The sequence below is a fragment of the Cibotium barometz genome, chromosome 8 (assembly GCF_041138505.1).
Source record: "Cibotium barometz isolate CiBa-2024 chromosome 8, ASM4113850v1, whole genome shotgun sequence".
Classification (NCBI taxonomy): Eukaryota; Viridiplantae; Streptophyta; class Polypodiopsida; order Cyatheales; family Cibotiaceae; genus Cibotium; species Cibotium barometz.
This window is the reverse complement of record NC_141053.1, coordinates 59,276,015-59,294,810: the sequence shown is the minus strand read 5'-3', so window position 1 is coordinate 59,294,810 and position 18,796 is coordinate 59,276,015. Positions and strand designations below refer to the sequence as shown.

The window sequence follows — 18,796 nt, the reverse complement described above, 5'->3', positions numbered from 1 at the left end:
CTCCTCATTTCTGCTTGATCCTCCACCCTTATGTTTCTGTGTTGGTGAGTCCACTTCCATTTGCTCAAGAGTACAATTTGCCAAGAAGGCTAGAGCTCAAATTTACTCGTACAAAGTTGACTCGGCTATAGGAATGATTGGAACTACTCGAACCCTTTTTACAAAGTTTGTAGGGTTTTTATACCCATGTAGGATCTTGATAAAGCCGCTACCGGCGTGCCTTGTGTCACTCTAGTTACAAGAACAGGATCCTACTATGGATTCTCCCGTCGAAGCTTCTTTTACCTAGGTTCGTGCTTCTTGTTGTGTTAGTTGTGTTTCTTCTTGGTCTTCATGCTCGCCTTCATGTTCTTCATATCCCCAAGTCCACCTTTGCCTACAGATTGTGCGAGTAGACTCGGCCTAGCGGTCTTTATCTTCTTGCTATGGCCACCTGCAAATAGGCTCTCGCTATACCCAACCAGCCTACTTGATCGGTTGGCTCGTTGTTATCCACTCGAGCTTGGAATAGTTATGTAGCTTCCCAAGTGAGGCTTTCATGCACCATGGGGTGCAACAACATTAACATTGGTTACTCCTCTTGGAATTTTATTTCATCATCACCATGTGCAAGGGATCAATGCATGTCCAAAGCGATCACCTATCTAGAATTTCAAACAAAGAACCCCTTCTATGAGTGGAAGATGATCTTCCCAATGCTCCATTATTCTATGAGCAGTATATGATCTTCTATGAGTGGAAGATGATCTTCCCGATGCTCCATTATTGTATGAAGATGATCTTCCATGAGTGGAAGTTAATCTTCCTAATGCTCCACTATTCCACATTGACTATGTACCAGAATTAGGTGAAGACATTGCTTCTTGGCCAATAAATTCCAAATTTATTGTCCCATCGAGAAGGACATAGCCCAAATGCCTCATTTTAGGAAGTTGGTGACAGCACCCTATTGATTGCAAGAATGATTGCGTATGGCCTCTTTGGTTCTTTTTTTATTGAGGACATTCCAAGCATGCCCTTCATTGTAAACCTCTCATTTCTCCTTTTTTTTTTGTGGATTTGATAGAGCATGTCCTATAGCCTGTCTTGGGTGAGCCTCTCCATAGTAGTGTTTTAGCTCACTGCCATTGAAATATCCTCCCATCTCAACCTTATCCAAGGTCCCTATCTTTAGTGCACCTTGAGGAGTAATTTCTGTGATGATTTGCTAGGGACCTTGGCCTCTGTACTTGACTTTCCATTTGGTATTCACACTGTACATGAGTACCATGTCTCCTATCTCCATGTAGTTGTCCTTTTAAGTTTTCAAACCACTTTTTTTGCTGTAGTTTTCGGCCACCATCAATCCATATGCATTGAATTATAATCTTTGCTCACTTAGTTGCTCTAAGGCAACTAACCTCTCCATGTGAGTGGTTTCCCTTGAAATGTGTCTTGCTGGAATTCCAAGTCTTGGAACCAAGTGTTCCATTGGCATGACTAGGTCAAGACCAAATGCAAGCTGAAAAGGTGTGCTATTGATCGCCACCTTGTACAGGCAGTTTGGTAGACCCATAAAGCATAGTGCAACTTGTGCTTCCAATCACTTCTCAATGCCTCTACTGCCTTGTTGAGAATAGTATAGCATCTTGCTTGTGCTCTCAGCTTGGCTGAGGGAGTAAGGTGTTGAGTTTGTGAGAATAATAATATGTCTTATTTGTGCTCTTAGCTTGGCGAAGGTAGCAAGGTGTGCAGCACCACACATCTTGGGCAATCAAAATGAGTATTCACATTTTCATAGAGGAACTTGGTTATTTGTTCTCTTGGCTTGGCGAAGGTAGTAAGGTGTGTGCAACACCACACATTGTGGGCAACCAAAACAAGTATTCACATTTTCATACAAGAACGTGGCAGTAGATCTCACATTAGCATTCTCCTTGGCTTTGGCCTCAACCCTCTTCGTAAAGTAATTAGTGGTGACTATGATGGAATATGTGTGGGTTTGCTTGGCGAATGGGGTAATGGGACCCACAAAGTCTAAGCCCCATTTTCCAAATGGTTGTTCCAAAATAATGGGGGCTAGGAGCATTTGATCCTTCTCTTGGACCATGACAAACCTTTTTCATCTATCGTCGTAACATTTAACAAACTCTCAACTGTGTCATGCATGTGTACATACAAAAAACACACAAACGGTTGCATGTGCGCACCACCCACACATGTGCACAATACAACACACACGCACACACACCCCCACCCACACACCCACATAAACAACGTTGTAAGCCCTTGTTTGTCGGGGCATTGGATGCCATGTGTAGTGGCTGATACTATTGGTTGGCTACATGAGCACCCATGTTTGGTTCACACGTAGGCATGTCCGTGCCAACAACAAGGCCACCAAGTGGCATAAGAAACTAAAGATAATGTTACAAGCCATTGCACCCCGACTTTATTTTTGCAGGTTTGCCTTGGAGGCGTTATAAAATGTAACTTGTTAACGTTGACTTTTGTCAAGTCCGGGTCCTGTGGCCCAATGGATAAGGCGCCGGTCTACGGAACCGGAGATTCTGGGTCCGATCCCCAGCAGGATCGACGACATGTGGCTCTGCTCTTGAGATTCCTTTTCTAGCATCCTCGTTGCAAGTTGGAGAGAGCGATGATAACTCATGACAAGGTTGTAAAGGGCACATGCCCATGTGTTTACTCGCCCCTGGGACCTTAATCCCAAGATTTACCCTGAGGTCCCTCTCAACAATTCTCTCTGTTTTTTTTCTTCCTTCTTTGGAAGGAGTCTTAGTTGCCTCATGGATTCGTGGTCCTATGTTCCATGTCTTCAGAATAATTCACAGCACAAATTTTGGAAGCATCTGTGGCTGAAACTAACGAGCCAAACTAGCTTTTGCAGATTAAGAGCACATTAGGTTGACATAAAAAGGCAGGAGTGAACTGATAAGCTAGCCTATAAGAACTTTACACATTGAAAATATGCTCCAAAGATTTATGACCACACGTGTACGATCATGGCCATCACAGTCAAGAAGAGTGAATTGAGAACTTGTTTTTGTCTTTTGGGTAACCATTTTCCTTTTGAAAAATGACAGTTCTTTTTATTTTTGTGGTAACCCTGTTTTCTCTAGAAAGTGATCAAGTAGCTCATATACATCATTACTGCACGCATGTTCACAAACCAAACACCAAATCTCACACGTGCAAAGAAAACAATGAAGGACATTCAGATGGGTCCTCACGACTTCGATGGATTCGGGGTGTCTTCGTTGTTTTTCCCACTGTTACTGCTATCATGTTAAAACAAGTTGTACTGCACTTGCCAATAATTGAATGGACAAAGCTTGATTCAATTTCAATTTTTGAAAAGTTAGTTTAATTAGCCAAAACTTGTTAATGACAGCACGGCGAGAGTTCTTTTCGTTGAGAGTTTTTTTGCCCATTGAGGATGCCAGGGTTCAAACATGGGACTTGCTATTTAGCACGCAGATAGAGGAGTTATTGTCTCAATTTGATGTTGTGTAAGCAACTTCTAAGATCACGGAGTAGTGTCAGACCCAAATCTCGATGGCTTTAAGGAGAAATCTAACCTAACCCATATTATGTTGCTCATTAATAACATGTAGCTATTGCAAAAGCAAGCTAGCATTGGGCTATGTAATTGCTCAAGTCTAAGAAAGGGACTCGCTTAACAGTCTACATCAGTCTACCATGATTTTCCACGGGGTGCGGCAAGTTCTAAGGGAATGGTTATGTGCAGTTAGCTTAACAGTCTAGAACAGTCTACCATGATTTGGAATGGCATGAGGCAAAGCTCCAAATCATGGCACGAGGCAAAGCTCCAAGGAAGATGTTTTGCAACTAATGTCCTCATTGGATAGTATTAAATGCTAGAATAAATGACTCACAAATCTTACTCCAGGAATAGTGAATCGTTGCACTATCGTGATGCCTCAAAGATGCACCTGATCTAACATAAACATGTGTTCTCAAAGTTTGAAAAGTCTGTTTTGCACACGTCCACCATTCACAGACACTCAAAATAAGTTTCATAAATAAACATGGCCATTGAACATCAAGTGACATGATGGCAGGCAATTAATGGCCAATTCAAAAACAGTCTAGTTCAAAGCAACTTTATATTTTAACTGATACACTGTGATTTAAGTCAATAGTAAATACACACTCTATTGGTAGAATCTCTTCTGAATGGATGTGCCATAAAGAACTTAAAAAAGACTCAACCTACACTGTAGCTGAAACAGCTCTTTTGATTATGGGTAGTTTATATCTGTTATCTAGCTGAAAAAACTCTATAATAATTTGCCCTGGGATTAAAAAACTTTGCCAACCATCGATTTGAAATGATTACCAATAAATGTCACTTTGTATGTCAAAATACGAGGACTTCCAAAGAGAAATCACACCCTGCATTTTCATGGCTCATCAAAATCATCTGGTTTTACGATTCCTGAAAGAGTCCAACCACCTACTCCAGAATCAAAAGCCTATGCAAAACAAGAAATATCAGATCTCTCTCTCTCTCTCTATCTCTCTCTCTCTCTCAAGTAGGAACACAAGAAAACATGCACGGCCCAAGTGATGAACTCCTGTAAAGCTGGAAAATAGACACGTCATAGATCTAAATCGGGACTCTAGAGCCTATTAGACTAACACAAGCTAACTTTGATCTGCACTATAGAATGCTTATGGCATTCTTTGGTCGACCTCTTGGAACTTTAAAGGTTGCGTTAAGAGAGAAATCACATATTTCAGACACACCAAAGCATTGTCGGAATCAAGGTCTTACCTGTGTGTGAACCCACTCTTATGAGTGTGGTAGTACGTTTGTGTGTGAACCACCTCTTAAGAGGGGTATAAATAATATCAAGATATTTGTGTGTGCTATGGCATAAGCAATGATGTCAAGACGTCAACCTTTGTAACCTATAAAGGTACATGTACTTCATTCAATGAATCAAGGGACTATCACATCATTCAATTGTGTACTTTACTCTCTCTCTAGTTTGTCATCTCTCACTTCTCTCTCTCTGTCCGATGTCATAGCTATGTATCTCTTCAAGCCTCCATACCCCAATAAACTCCTCTCCCCCTTGTACCATCATTTCGTATCAGAGCATGATCAGCCCGTCTCCACGTCGGCTTCTACAGCTCATCGTCTGCAGCTGCCCAATCAGCATCGCCGTCGCCTGCACACTGTTGCTGCCACCTTGCCACCAGCAGCACGCCTCTCAACTCTGCCGCCCAGCACACAGCTGCCGCCTTGCCCAGGGCACTATCCAGTCTGTGTATGTCATGTGCATGCATATGGACATGTTTAATCCTTGAGTTACAGCAGATAAACATTAGGGTTTGTGAGGGCAAAAGGACAGAAGGACCAGATATACGAGAAATCAGAGTAAAACCACACAGCGTGACTCTGAGCAGAAAGAAGACCACTGCTGAAGCAAAGAAGACGTCGGAGCTGAAGCACGGTCAATGACGAAGGCTTGCATCGATGTGAGGCAAAGCACTTCGAGCTGATAGTGGCAGCTGAAAAAGGTAACGTCGATGACGATGATGGCGGTGTCAGCATACACAGCGGAGATGATGACCAGATCTAGGAACACGAGCAAAACGCAGTGCAAAAAATCACAGCACAAGAGAGGGAGAGATAGAGGCGTGTAACTCTGCTCTATATACACAAGAAGATCCCGAGTATGATACAAAATGACAGGGGGGCTGGGGGCCATTTTATATGGCCCCCCATCAGCAGTCGGCCTGCTGTAGGGCAGCCGACAGGACACAAAACACCTCCACGACTGAGAATCCACAGTCGGCCAGCAGCAAAGTGGGTCGGCCAGCATCAAGGAAGTCCACGACTCATGCAGTGCAGTTGGCCACTTCCAGAATCTCCACAGATGCAGTCGGCCAAGTTCAAGGTCCTCCTGCCACTACTAGACTGCCTCCCATGCCACAGAAAAATAGGGAAAAATGGGGGAAAAATACGGAGGGTGGGGAAAAATGAGAAAACACCTCATAAGGGCGGGCACACCCACAACAAAGGCCCTGGTGTATAAAAATAGACAGGAGATGACTTCTAACACCCCCTCTCAGCTCCAAGCTGTGAAACCAACCACAGGGAGCTGGGGTGCCGCCTGAGCACATCCTTAGATAGCGACTTCGTGAAGAGGTCCACCGTACTGTCCTCCGTCGAACAGAACTCTAGCAAGATGTCATCAGCAACGATCTGTGTCACAAACAAAGTGCCTCTGGATGACCATGGGTTCCTCCAGTGGAAGCCCAAACCTGCAATAATGCAACCTCTGCATCCTCACCACCTCACAAGCAGCTCGGTACTCTGCCTCTGTCATCGACAAGGCAAAAGATGACTGCCTCTTACTGCTACGTAAAACTGCTCTTGGGCCTGAAGTAGATATCCTCGTGTCCGGATCTCCTCCCCAAACTGAGTCACTCCAACCATGGAGTTGGACTCCTACCGTGGAGTTGGACTCCATCCAACAATCCCCCTCCTGTGTACAAGAGTCCATGATCCTTCGCATGCCGCAAAAACCACAGGAAACGCAATCCTGCCTCCCAAAGAGTTATCCACAGCCATGAGCTCAACTGCCTCATCAGGAAGCTCCCGTCCAATCTGGTGTCCATCAACCAGATCAATGAACCATTCTGCTTCTGAGTCAAAGAGGCATCACACTGCTCACAAGGATCAACACCTGTTACGGTGCAAAAACAAGTCCTGGAAACCTGTTGAAGACAACGCAAGGCCTTCTGAAACCTGTCAACCACCCCCTCTGAATCCGGAACCACAAAGCCTGGAGTATGCACCTCCTTCTGCAAGTAATCAACTGCCACCTGCCTCGCTTTCCGAAAGGTCCCCGTGGAAAGCAAGGTGGTTCCAAACGTTATGTACTGAACGGATCTGTACGTACTGTACGTTGTTTGGTACGGGAAAAAATTTTAAGGTACGTAAAAATACGTACCATTGGTAAAAATACATAAAAATACATAAAATCTCAGAAACTTCAGCCACCTACATAAAATTTCAGTCCATATCCACATTGACATATAATTTTATAAAACTTTCGAAATAGAGACACAACAAGGTCAAAAACCTACTAGTTCAAAAGTGAGAAATTAGAATCACAAAGTCGTCAATCATACTTAAGTTAATCGTACTTAATACTTATTACTTATTACTTAAGACAAGTCACATTGTCACAAGTGAGTCGTGACAACTCACAATTCACATCAAAAAATGATGAAATTTGAAAATGAGTCTATGAATAATGACAAAATGTGCCATGTCCATACAACACCAAATCAAAACTAAGGTAATCCAAATCAAAACTCATCATTCGATGAGGATGATGACCTTGGAGAATCAAGCATATAACCCTCCGTGATGACATTGCCCTCGTCATCATACTCAGGCCCTGTCATCATGGGCACAGGTGGGTGGGCTGCCTCAGATGTCCCTGTCCCTGCCTCTGCATCATCCTGCTAGGTAGTGTGAATGAGGCGAACGGCCTCATTCGCACGTGCTCGAGGAGTCTGAATAGGCAGCTTCCCTCTCTGGGCGCCTCTCCGGTCAGAACTCTCTGCATCTGCAGGTCCCTCATGTAGCTGAATTTTATAAGCCCGGGCTCTCGATCTCGTCACCCGCCTGTCTACACTCTCCAGCTCTCTATGCAGGAGTTAAAGAATCTCGTCTTGCTCATCTCTCAACCGTTGCTCTGCCTCATCAATGGTGGTAGGATCTGGGACCAGCTTGACCTGTGTTGGATCCACCTATTCAACGTAAAACCAAAGAGAATGCGGAGTGTCAACGACTCAACTTTTTGTATACTATAGTTACTAGTATGAAAGCTATGTAAATGGAAGGCCAATCCCCATAAGAGAATGAATAGGATAAACTCACCTGTTTTGGGGTGCCCAAAGCATGATAAGCTCGTACGAGCTTCATGTTGGCCCTACAATAGACCAGTCTCTCTAGTTGAGAGGTGCTCAAACGATTGCGTATCTTTGTATGTATGAGCGAGTAAGCGCTCCACTTGCGCTCACAAGCACCTGCTGAACAATCCTGCACTCCAATTCAAAAAAAGTGCTTCATTCATGTGAGCTCGGCAATTCCCAACAAGCTTCACAAGACTAGTTCAAATGGCATAGTCCATACATGATATACATACCTGAGATAGCACTCGCAGAGCTATATCTGTAAGCTGTGGAAGACCTTGTCTTCCATAGCTTTGCCACCAAGTAAGAGGAAGCTTGGTGGCCTCTGGTCTAAGAGCAACAGCTCTAGCAAATGAGGGTCCCAAGTTGTTGACCCAGTTGCAGAGCTCCGCATCAATCTTCAATTGCTGCTCCACATCATACATACTATTAATGTACCTATCTCGTAAGGTGAGCAGCTCTCTATCATGAAAGAGAAGTGGCGTCTTGTAGAAAGGATGGAGGAATGCAGCCATCCCATGAATGGGGCGACTCATATACCCCCATCGATAATCCACAATAGCCAATATATCATCTCGGCTGCAAGAGTAAAATAAACAGAGAAGTAGAGCAATTAGTAAGTCAAGACTCAAGAATCAAGATTCTGTAATCGGCCATCAAGAATCAAGATTTTACTTACCAATTCTGTGTCAAGGACGTACAGGCTGCAATATGACTCTTCATCTGCATGAAGAGGTGGTACACTAAGCCCAAAGTGGAGCCCTCCATGTCTGTGACTCGCAGAAGTACAAATACTGGCTGCAAAGCCACTAAGAGAGTTTGCACATCCGTCCAGAGAGTCTCATCCAGTATCCGTCTCTGTATGTATTTGGTGGGCTCTGTCTGTAAATGATACATATCTCTCCACTTTGGATCCACAACTGTCTGTAATAGTGGATCTCTCAATTTGAAAAGCCTGTGTAGCACCAAATACATATAGGCAAATCTTGTCTTGGATGGCCGCACCATATCTAGGTTGCTGTGGCTCCTAAAGATAGCCAATGCCTGCTGCTTCTTTCTGAAGAATGTAGTGATCTTCGTGGCATCAGAAACTGTGGGTTGCACCCAACTCAGCTTGCCTATGTCCTCCATAAGCAAATCAAGGCAATGGGCATGCCTGCTGCTTCTTTCTGAAGAATGTAGTGATCTTCGTGGCATCTGAAACTGTGGGTTGCACCCAACTCAGCTTGCCTATGTCCTCCATAAGCAAATCAAGGCAATGGGCTGCACATGGAGTCCACACAATGCGAGGAAACTCCGCCTCCACCATGTCTCCCATTGCCTTGCAATTAGCAGCATTGTCTGTTACAACCTGCACCACATTCTCTGGACCAACCTCAACAATTGCCTGGCGAATATGCTCGTAGATACTCTCAGCAGTGATGCGTTCACCTGCCTTCCCAGCATCCACAGCGCGTAAGAAATACGTACCAAGACATGAAGAGACAAGAATATTGATGATGTGTCGTCGCCGTGTGTCACTCCAGCCATCCGAAATGATAGTGCAACCAAATTGTTGCCAACCTGCTTTCACTGGCACCAATGCCTTGTCTATCAAGGCCTTTTGCTCATCAAGCATCGTGGTGCGCATCTTTTTGTACTCAAGCCCTGACCGTGACTCCGTGTGTCCAACCTGGGCTATAGCTCTGACCATCCTCTTCCATTGGTTAGTCCTCAAAACACTGAAGGAGATATTGCACTCTATGAGAGTGCGAGCAATCTCCATCTCAGCCACCTTTTGCCTTTCTTTGACCCAAGACTGTGCATGCACACGAGAAGGCAAGGTGGTTTGCCTTTCCGTATGTGTATCACCCTCATTCTCATCTTGCATGACAAAAGGCCTCTTTCTCGCAGACGATGCCTGCTCAGAAGAGGCAGGCTGAGATTCATCAACCTGCGTGGATGGACCGGCCAAGTCCCCAAGAAGAGCATCATGAAGCGCATCTTGTGTCTCTTGTGTGCCTCTTCCTCTTCCAGCTGCCCCCATTGCAGGGAAATTTTCAGCAATCAACTGATCTCTCAATGCTTCTGGCACTCTCTTGCACCCTGCACAATTGTTGGTGGTGCCAATGCTTGTGAGGTGCTTGATGACACGAGTAATTGTACTCGTGAGGGTGAAATTGCAGTACTTGCACTGCCATTGTCGAGTGCCACTACCTGCCTGCCCTGGAGTAGTCACAATGCGAATGACGTTTGTGTGCTCCTTCCAGTATGGATTCTCTCGCTTCGGCATGATTGCTCTGACAAATTCAATGCACAATGCCATACAATTTCAATCAAGATTCAGCAATCATGCAATGCATAATATTTAACGTAAAACTCAGCTGAGAGTGAGAGTGAGAGGGAGAGGGAGAGAGAGACTGAGAGCTAAGTGCATGGTCCACAGATGGTGGCCTAAGGCTCAGAGAGAGAGAGAGAGAGAGAGAGAGAGAGAGAGAGAGAGAGTTATGTTGCTGCCTTGGGGGCCTGAGCAAGGGTGGGTGGGGAAAGGGGGGCAACACCATGAGCACACAGAAGATGGCGAAGCAAAGGGAAGGCTTGGAGAGAGAGAGAGAGACTGTACCGGAGGGTGTGCGCTGGTGGGCTGTACGGAGTGACGAGTCCAGGTGGCGACACCACAAGAACACAGAAGATGGCGAAGCAAAGGGAAGGCCTGGAGAGAGAGAGAGAGAGAGAGAGAGAGAGAGAGAGTGTGTACCGGAAGGTGTGCGCTGGCGGGCTGTACGGAGTGACGAGTCCAGGTGCTATCGCTGGTGGCAGTACGGAGTCCAACGCGCTATCGGTGAAACCCCAAAAAAAAAAAACGTTTATCGCAGGCGAACCCAAAAAAAAAACGTACGGATCCCCGTACTGTACGGATGTACGGTACGGATTGAATCCGTACGTACGTTTTGATCCAACCTTAGTGGAAAGAACATCCTCATCTACAGGAGGTTCTTTGTCCCAAATACTACGAGACATCAAAGCATAAGTTACCTGTTCAATTTCCTCTGACTGACAAACACAAGAACTACCAACATCAGTACTGGAGAGTTCCTGCCAACTGCGGCCATCTACTGGCAAGCTATCCACCATCTAGTCCCGGAAAACCTGCACCTGCAGCGTATCTACACTTAAGTGGCCATTAACAGACTGCCACTCATCACAAACCTGAGGACCTGGGAGAGAGAGTGCTGAAAGCTTGTAAACTCCATTCTCCACTCCGCCTTCCCAAACCACTTGGCCTGTTGTTGCTTTGTCCCGGAGAGCAACAAAATGCTCATCAAACTCCACCCGTACGCCAGTCTTGCAAACCTGATGCACTGACAACAGATGAAAACCAAGTGACGGAACATACAACACCTGGGAGGAATGCTTCCCCCCTCTTGCCATCGGGAACTATCTCCATCCTGCCCTCACTGTGAACTGGGATAGTGGATGTATTCCCAGTAAGAATGTGACCAGAAAGCCTGCAGAGATCTTGTAAACCGGAACGGGAAGAAGTCATGTGCCTGGAAGCACCACTATCTAGAATCCACTCCCAAGTATCCGTTGCGGAGAGTCCTCCAATCTCCTCCCTGCCTGAAGAAAATGAAACATCGGTGTCCACCACCTCCAGGTGCACAAAAGCCGGAGTCTTCATGATTGCTGCTGAGGAATCTTCACCCTTCTCGGTCTTCCGCTTGGGACACTGTCTCGAATAGTGGCCTTTCTCGCCACAATCATTACAGGTCCTCTCTGCCTTTAGTTTCTCGCGGTCAGTAACGGACTTCTTCTCAGAAGACTTCTCCGACGAAGCCTTCCCTTTGCCCGTGTTACGGCCTTTTGACCGTTGGCTAGTTAAGGCCTCCGAACCTCCACCCTGAGGAGGGTTCGTGAATCGTTCCTCCTGGTCCAAGACCATGGGCACAAACTCCTCCCACATGATGGTGCTGAGCCTGCCACTGGTAATCAAAGACGAATAAAATGCTGAGTACTGAGAGGGCAAGTGTGACAGCAACGTTATGGCCATGTCCTCTGACGATATCTCCTTCCCAGCCAGAAGAACTTCCTACTGAAGAGCTTGCAGCTTGTTAATATGCTCCCGCATCGTCGACGACTTTGCAGGGCTCATAACCCGCATCTGTACTTCCAAGGAAATCCTCTTCATGGGCGATACCCTGTTGTAAAGAGAGGCCAAGTGCTGCCATATACCTCTGGCCAGCATCATATGCTTTACATGATTGATTACCTGCGGTGTGCAGTTGAGAAAGATAAACGAACGGACCCTGGCGTTGACACGATCCCACATCTGTGTCTGAGCCTCCCGGTCCTTTCGGATCGACAGTAACTCCCCTTCCTCTACTTCCCGCCGTGGAACCCCAACAACGACGAAATCAGCAAGGTCGTAAGACTCCAAAACAGATTCCATCATAACCTTCCATATGCCATAGTTGTTCCCGTCCAACTGACGGTCCACCAGGAACGTGGGGAGTGTCGAGATCTTCACATGCCTCTCGGCCATCTCAAACATATCTGCCATTGCGGGGATGTACTCTGAAAAGGGTGGGTCGGTGGGAACAAAGAAGAACTAACACTTGCAAGTGGCTGTCCAGCAAATCAGCCCGCCGTCCTCTTGCTTCTCCTCTTCCCGAATAGTCCCAAACAGTCCACTAATCAGCAACACAACAGTCCCCCTCTTGCTCACACAAATCCCAAGAACTATCTAGAGCCTAGGCTCTGATACCATGTCAGAATACGCAGCTGTAATATGCGGAAGCTTCGGAGAAGGATCGGTACTTCAAAACTCAGAAATCAGCACTCTTTTCGCGACGGAATTAACGCACAAACTGAAAGACGATGTGCAGAAAAATAGAGAGAGAAGGGGGAGATGGAGAGGACACGGTATTGGGTCCCAATTACCCTCTGTAGGGCCCCCACCACGGATGGTGTATTTGCTTTATTAGAATGATGTAAATCTGAAAACAAATACAAAGTACTTGACCTTTTCTTGGCTGGAAAACCTGCCCTTGACCTTCAGTCCTTCACCCCTTTGCTTTAGCAATGTTCTTGGCTGTCCTGGCCCTTGTTTGCTTGGAGCACTTGGTGAATTATGAGATAAATGAAATGATCTATGTCTTGGGTATTTATACCCTCTACTATATGGGTCGGCCAGCTACTAAAGAGCCTCACGACTAGGTCTTTGGAAAAAGTGTAAATAAATGGTTTCACACCATTTAATGGGCTGGGCATCTTGCGCATGAACCAAGAAGAGTACCCCTGACTGCTGGACAGCCCTGCGCAAGGGTACTGTACTGCTGGGCAGCCTGTGTGGGCTGTCCCACACTTGGCTGACAGCCATTCAAGACCTTGTTGCCCAGTCGGCTGGCTGTCCCAAGGCCCTAAGGCTGGCCGACAGCCCCTTCCAGCCTGTCACATGGCTGGTGGGCACAGCCGGGGCCCTCCTGGCCCCTTGGGGGCGGGTCTACACCTCCCCCATGCCCACATCAATGGTCTTGGGGTAGCCCTTTGGGCTGGCCCCATCTCTACATGCAAAACTACATGCCTACAGAGGCCTGGCATCCAGTTGCAAACCAGATACACAGAACATCTGACATCATTCCAGAGGGAGACTCACAGCGCGGACTGGCACTGCTTCATGTGCAGGACAGTGCACACCTGACCTTGGACTCATGTGCAGGACAATGCACACCTGACCTTGGACGACTGAGATGGATCCTTGGCTGACTCGTCCCGGACTGGGCTCACATGGGACCAGTTCACCATCCCAGGTCCTGCACCTTCTGTACAGAAATGTCTACGTGGCATCCAAGTGCGGGATGCACGTGACATCCCCTTCTGCTTAACTTGACGGAAGCTGCATAGCCTCCAAATAATCCGTCAATAATGCCGGATAATCTTCGAAATATTCTTTATCGAGCCATACCGCTTCATGAGTTCCTCGGTCCTGAAACTTCGTGAGGAACTGTCGTAGTCTTCGGCCTGAGCCATGCTTGAAACGGTGCAGAAGGATCTGTTCTGGAACCATTACTTCTGCTTCATCAATGATGTCTGGTTCCGCTTCGTCTTTGACCTCTGAAGGGGGTGGACCTGCATATGGCTTTAACCAACTGACATGAAATACATCGTGCATAGTCCAACTCGGTAGCTTTAACTGCATAGACACATCATTAATCTTTTTCCGGATGGGAAATGGTCCGAAGCTCATGAAAGACAACTTTGGGCATCGCTTGCCCACCTGCTTCAATCTTTGCTTCATAATCCGAAGATACACCCAATCCCCTTCCGAAAACTTCATGTCCCTTCGGTCTTTATTGGCCTGTCGAGTGTAGGCCTCTTGCGCTTTAGCCAATCTGTCTTTAACGGACTCTAGGATCTCCTGGTAAGACTCCGTCACTCTGTTCGCCTCCGGTACTGAAGACGAAGTCTTGGTTAACAACGACTGGAAAGGCCTTCCAAACGCTGCCTCATATGGAGTCCTGCCAATAGCTGAAGAAAAAGAGTCATTCAAAACAGCTTGAACTAAAGGCAAAAACGATTCCCACTTACCTTGCTGATCGTGGACATAACACTTCAGCACATCAAAGGCCAACTGGTTATATATCTCTGTCTGGCCATCTGTCTGTGGGTGGAATGCACTGGAAAAATTCAACTTAGTACCAAAATTATCAAACAATGTCCTCCAAAAATGACTGGTAAACTTGGCATCTCGGTCTGACACTATGGTCCTAGGAATCCCACCAATCGGGTACCAATGCCGAATGAATAGCTGGGCAACATCCTCGGCGGTCACATTGGCCCTGCAAGGAATAAGCATAACAAATTTGTTGAACCTATCAACAATAGTTAAACACTGTGTATTACGCTTACTCGGACTGGGAGGCAGATTTGTGACAAAGTCCATTGAAATGTCTTGGAAAGGACCCTCAAGAATTGGCAAAGGCTGTAACAACCCTATCTTCTTTCCACGAGGAGCTTTCACCTTTTGACAAATGTCACAGCGTTGTACATATGTAAACACATCACGCCTCATCTTTGGCCAGTAGTATTGCCGTTCTAATTTCTCCAGAGTCGAATTCATGCCTCTATGACCACCTGTAATGGCGTCATGGGCATCATGGAGAAGAGCTGCCCGGAATGATTTCATGACACATAGTCGGCCTTTGTAGAAAAGCCAACCATCGCGTATCAGAAAATGGCATGGTCCTGTGGCATCCAATGCCTGTTCCCACTGTGTACCGAATTCCTCGGAATCCGCGTACGTGTGCTTCATGTCTTCTAGTCCTGTACCAACAAGGTCCAGTCTAGTGGTCTGAATCGCAGATACTTGTCCCTTCCTGCTCAAAGCATCGGCCACTGGATTGGCCTTTCCTGGAAGGTACTCAATCATGCCACCGAACTGCTGGAATATCTGACTCCAGCGGTGTTGTCGATCACTCCACTGTGCACTTGGCATCGTCTGAATCCAGCGCAATGCCTGATGGTCAGTGCGAACCTCGAAGTCACGGCCATACAGGAAATGTTTCCAATGTTTCAAGGCTTGTATAACTGCTAGGAGTTCACGATCATACACTGAGTAGTTCTTTTCGGCGGGCAGTAACTTACGCGACATGTAAGCTACCGGATGACCATTCTGTTGCAATACACCTCCAATTGCGATGTTACTCGCATCGGTGATCACCTGAAATGGTTCGTCCCACGAGGCAAGGGCTAAACAAGGTGCTTCTGACAAAGCCACCTTGAGGTTCTGGAATGCCTCCAACACTCGTGGAGTCATTCGAATCTTTTGCCTCCTTGTTTTCACTCCCTTTAGCAGATCGGTGAGGTCTGCCGAGAGATCAGAAAACTTGTCAATGTGGGTGGAATATGCCTGGCATATACCCACAAATGATCTAATGTCATAAGCGGTCTGAGGTACTTCCCAGTTAACAATCTCGGCCACTTTAGCCGGATCAAGTCGAATGCCTTCAGCACTGATTATATATCCCAAGTAATGTACCTGGAACAGATAAAATTCTGACTTCTTTTCATTGACATAGAGCTCGTTGCTTTCCAGCAACCTAAGGACTTTCTCCACATCAATGTCATGCTGCTCAACTGTAGCTGAAAATATGAGTATGTCGTCCAGAAATATGAACACACACACTCCAATCAACCCCCGGAAAATACGCATCATCATGCGGTTAAATGTAGCTGGGGCGTTCGTCAATCCAAATGGCATAACCACGAATTCATAGTGGGCCTGTTCTGTACGGAAAGCTGTCTTGGGGATGTCCCCCTCTACAATCCGTACCTGGTGGTACCCACTCTTTAAATCCAATTTAGAGAACACCTTAGCTCCATTCAGCCTCTCGAGAATATAGTCAATTCGAGGCATCGGGAATCGGCTCTTGATAGTCAGCTTGTTGAGTGCACGATAATCGACACACAACCGAGAAGACCCATCTTTCTTCTTGACAAATAAGATCGGTGCTGCAAATGGCGACACGTTGGGGCGGATGAAGCCAGCTTGCAACAATTCTTGGAGTTGGCGGTCCAACTCCGATTCCATTGCCTTAGAAAGGCGATACGGAAACTTGCTCGGGGGTTCCGAGCCTGGGAGGAGGTCAATCTTGTGATCCTCCAGTCTGGACGGGGGAAGCTGGGGAGGGAGACTGTCCCGAAGAAAAATCTTCTGGAACTTTTCATGGAGAACCGAGTACTTCTCGGAAGCACTGGCCACCGTCTGGGCTGTCTGGATGTAAATCATCGCACACTGTGCGCCTTTCCTGATTGCTCGCTTAGCCTGCAAGTGGCTTATGAGCGGAAAGTTTGGAATACCTGGCTCACACTTAATGGTCACTGGGGTGTTTGACACATTCCGATCAATCTGGAACGTGTGCTTGTCCCACTTGACATCAGGAAGAAACTTGTGAAACCACTGGATACCCAAAATTATGTCTGCTCCTACTAGAGGGGCAACCATAAAGTCACGCACAAACTCTATGCCCTGAATCACTAACTTAGTACCTAGAGCTTCATACTTGACGCTCGTTGTCATACCTGTGCTAAAACCCTCAACCTGTTTGTCCACCGGAGTCAGCTCGAAACGGGCACGCCTAGCAGCCTGTTCCGTGACCACATCCTCTGTGCTGCCGCTGTCAAACAAGACAACGACTCTCTGGCCACCTATGTAGCCAAAGGACTTGAGCAATTCGTTGCGCTCATACTCCTGGTCATGGGCGCCCTTCTGCTTATCTTCGAGCTCCCGGCTAATAATTGCTCCAACTGAAGCACTGGGGGTTGAAGAACTAGGGGTAGCCGCTGGGGTCTGTGTGGGAGCTGTGCTCACCACGGCAGCTGTGGAGGCGGCTGCGGCCTTTGGAGGCTTCTTCGGACAATCCCGAGAAGTATGTCCTTTTGTGTGACAAAAGTAACATCTACCCTCCTTCCTGTACTGAGAAAGCTCCTCAGCACTCAACTTGCCACCTGTCTTGCCTGCCTCCGCTTTTTGGTCTGGAGTAAGCTTAGACGCATTGTTCGAGTTCTTGGAGCCAGAGGCTCCCGGGCTCTGTCCTGGGGAAGACCCCGTCTAGTTCTGGCTTTTCCCCCCCGAGGCGTTAGCCTTGGGAGAAGCCGGCTGGGAAGTCTTGGGCTTGCCACCATTGTGTTTCATTTCTGCACTCTGCGCAAGCGAGAGTGCGTCCTCAAAGATGGCTGGCCTAAACATACGCACCTCCCATTGGATTTGCGTGTCCAGGCCATACAAAAACTGCCCTTTCTTGTCCGAATCAGATAAGCCTAATTGTAGACACAAGGTCGAAATTTTATTGGCAAACTGAAGGACTGGTTGCGCGTTCTGACGCGCACCCCTGAACTCGTCTTCGAGTCGCTCAAGGTAGTGGGGCGGTAAAAACCGCTGCTTAAGGTCACGGACGAACTCGTCCCACCCATAAGCTGCCATACCTGATCTGGTGTGGGCATGAGCCCACTGAGTCCACCAAGGAATGGCCTCACCTTCCAAGTACCAACTGGCTAAGATCACTTTGTCAATTTCTGATTTCCTAACTGCGGCAAAGTAAGCTTCAAATTGATGTAACCATGAATACAGAGTAGTGGGATCGAGTTTACCATTATACTTACTGAAATTCATCTTCTCGGGAAAATGATTCGAGGGCGCCGCTGGTGTCAATCTGGCGTCCAAAGCTCTGAGGTAACGCTCGTGTTCCACTCGTCGCATGGCGTCGTCTTCGCGTTGTCGAATCTCCAATGCGCGCATCTGCATCTCAAGCAAGGAGCTTGGCTGCGGCTGTGACCCTGCGAGAGGGTCCCTGTGACGAGGATCTGGTATCTGGGATAAGGAAGGAGAGGGAGGAGGAGATGGAAAACGCGACGCTGGAGAGCGAGAACGCTCCTCCAGAGCCAAAATCCGCGCCTTCTGCTCATCCAACTTGGTTGTCTGGTCTGCAATTGCTCGCATCATCTGTTGGAACATATCTGTTACACTCAAGCTGGGTGCCCTCGCTGCGCTGCCTGGTGCACTCTGGTCCCATGGTTCTGGTTCTCTCTCGTCGCCAAAGTTCGCCATAGCGGGAAAATGCAATTCCTTTCCGGAGCGCAATCTGACCATCCACTATCTGTGTGGGAGACTTCCGGAGGCTTCCGGAGGCTAAAAACCAACCGTCCTTCGAGGGACAGGAGTCACTCCGAAAGGGGTAGTCCACCGGCGTCTAAAAACCAACCACACGAGCGAAAAAATTTTCTGGTTTTCTTTGCTGAATCTTTGTCCTTGAAGTGAGCTCTGATACCACTGTAATATGCGGAAGCTTCGGAGAAG

At 47.1% G+C, this 18,796-nt stretch overlaps 2 protein-coding genes and 1 non-coding gene across 5 annotated transcripts in view; 1 reads left to right on the top strand and 2 right to left on the bottom strand.

The window, feature by feature from the left end:
* The first annotated feature begins 2,501 nt into the window (after positions 1-2,501).
* On the top strand, positions 2,502-2,574 carry TRNAR-ACG (transfer RNA arginine (anticodon ACG)). Its single transcript has one exon. It is a non-coding gene; the product is annotated as a tRNA-Arg (tRNA).
* Positions 2,575-4,056: 1,482 nt separating this feature from the next.
* Positions 4,057-18,796, bottom strand: part of LOC147636487 (Phosphoglycerate mutase family protein) — a 28,417-nt gene continuing 13,677 nt past the window's right edge. For all 3 annotated transcript variants that reach the window (XR_015266553.1, XM_086801947.1, XM_086801948.1), the window contains exon 5: positions 4,057-4,496. Coding sequence is in view for 2 of the 3 variants with exons in the window: in XM_086801947.1 (XP_086658073.1) it covers positions 4,425-4,496 (72 nt within the window). In the remaining variant the exon portion in view is untranslated. The remainder of the gene's footprint in view (positions 4,497-18,796) is intronic.
* On the bottom strand, positions 4,505-10,675 carry LOC147636488 (uncharacterized). The gene is made up of 3 exons (XM_086801949.1): positions 9,193-10,675; positions 7,928-9,080; positions 4,505-7,797 (listed from the first exon to the last, which is right to left on the bottom strand). Exons 1-2 carry the CDS (start codon positions 10,265-10,267, stop codon positions 8,638-8,640), a joined length of 1,518 nt encoding a protein of 505 aa, XP_086658075.1. The 5' UTR covers positions 10,268-10,675; the 3' UTR covers positions 4,505-7,797; positions 7,928-8,637.

Bases quoted from the DNA above. Each gene is read 5' to 3' on its own strand.
- LOC147636488 (XM_086801949.1), bottom strand. From the start codon at position 10,267: ATGGCATTGTGCATTGAATTTGTCAGAGCAATCATGCCGAAGCGAGAG. The intron at 9,081-9,192 runs GCAAGCTGAGTT...TGGAGGACATAG, and splicing joins TTTGCTTATGGAGGACATAG to GCAAGCTGAGTTGGGTGCAA.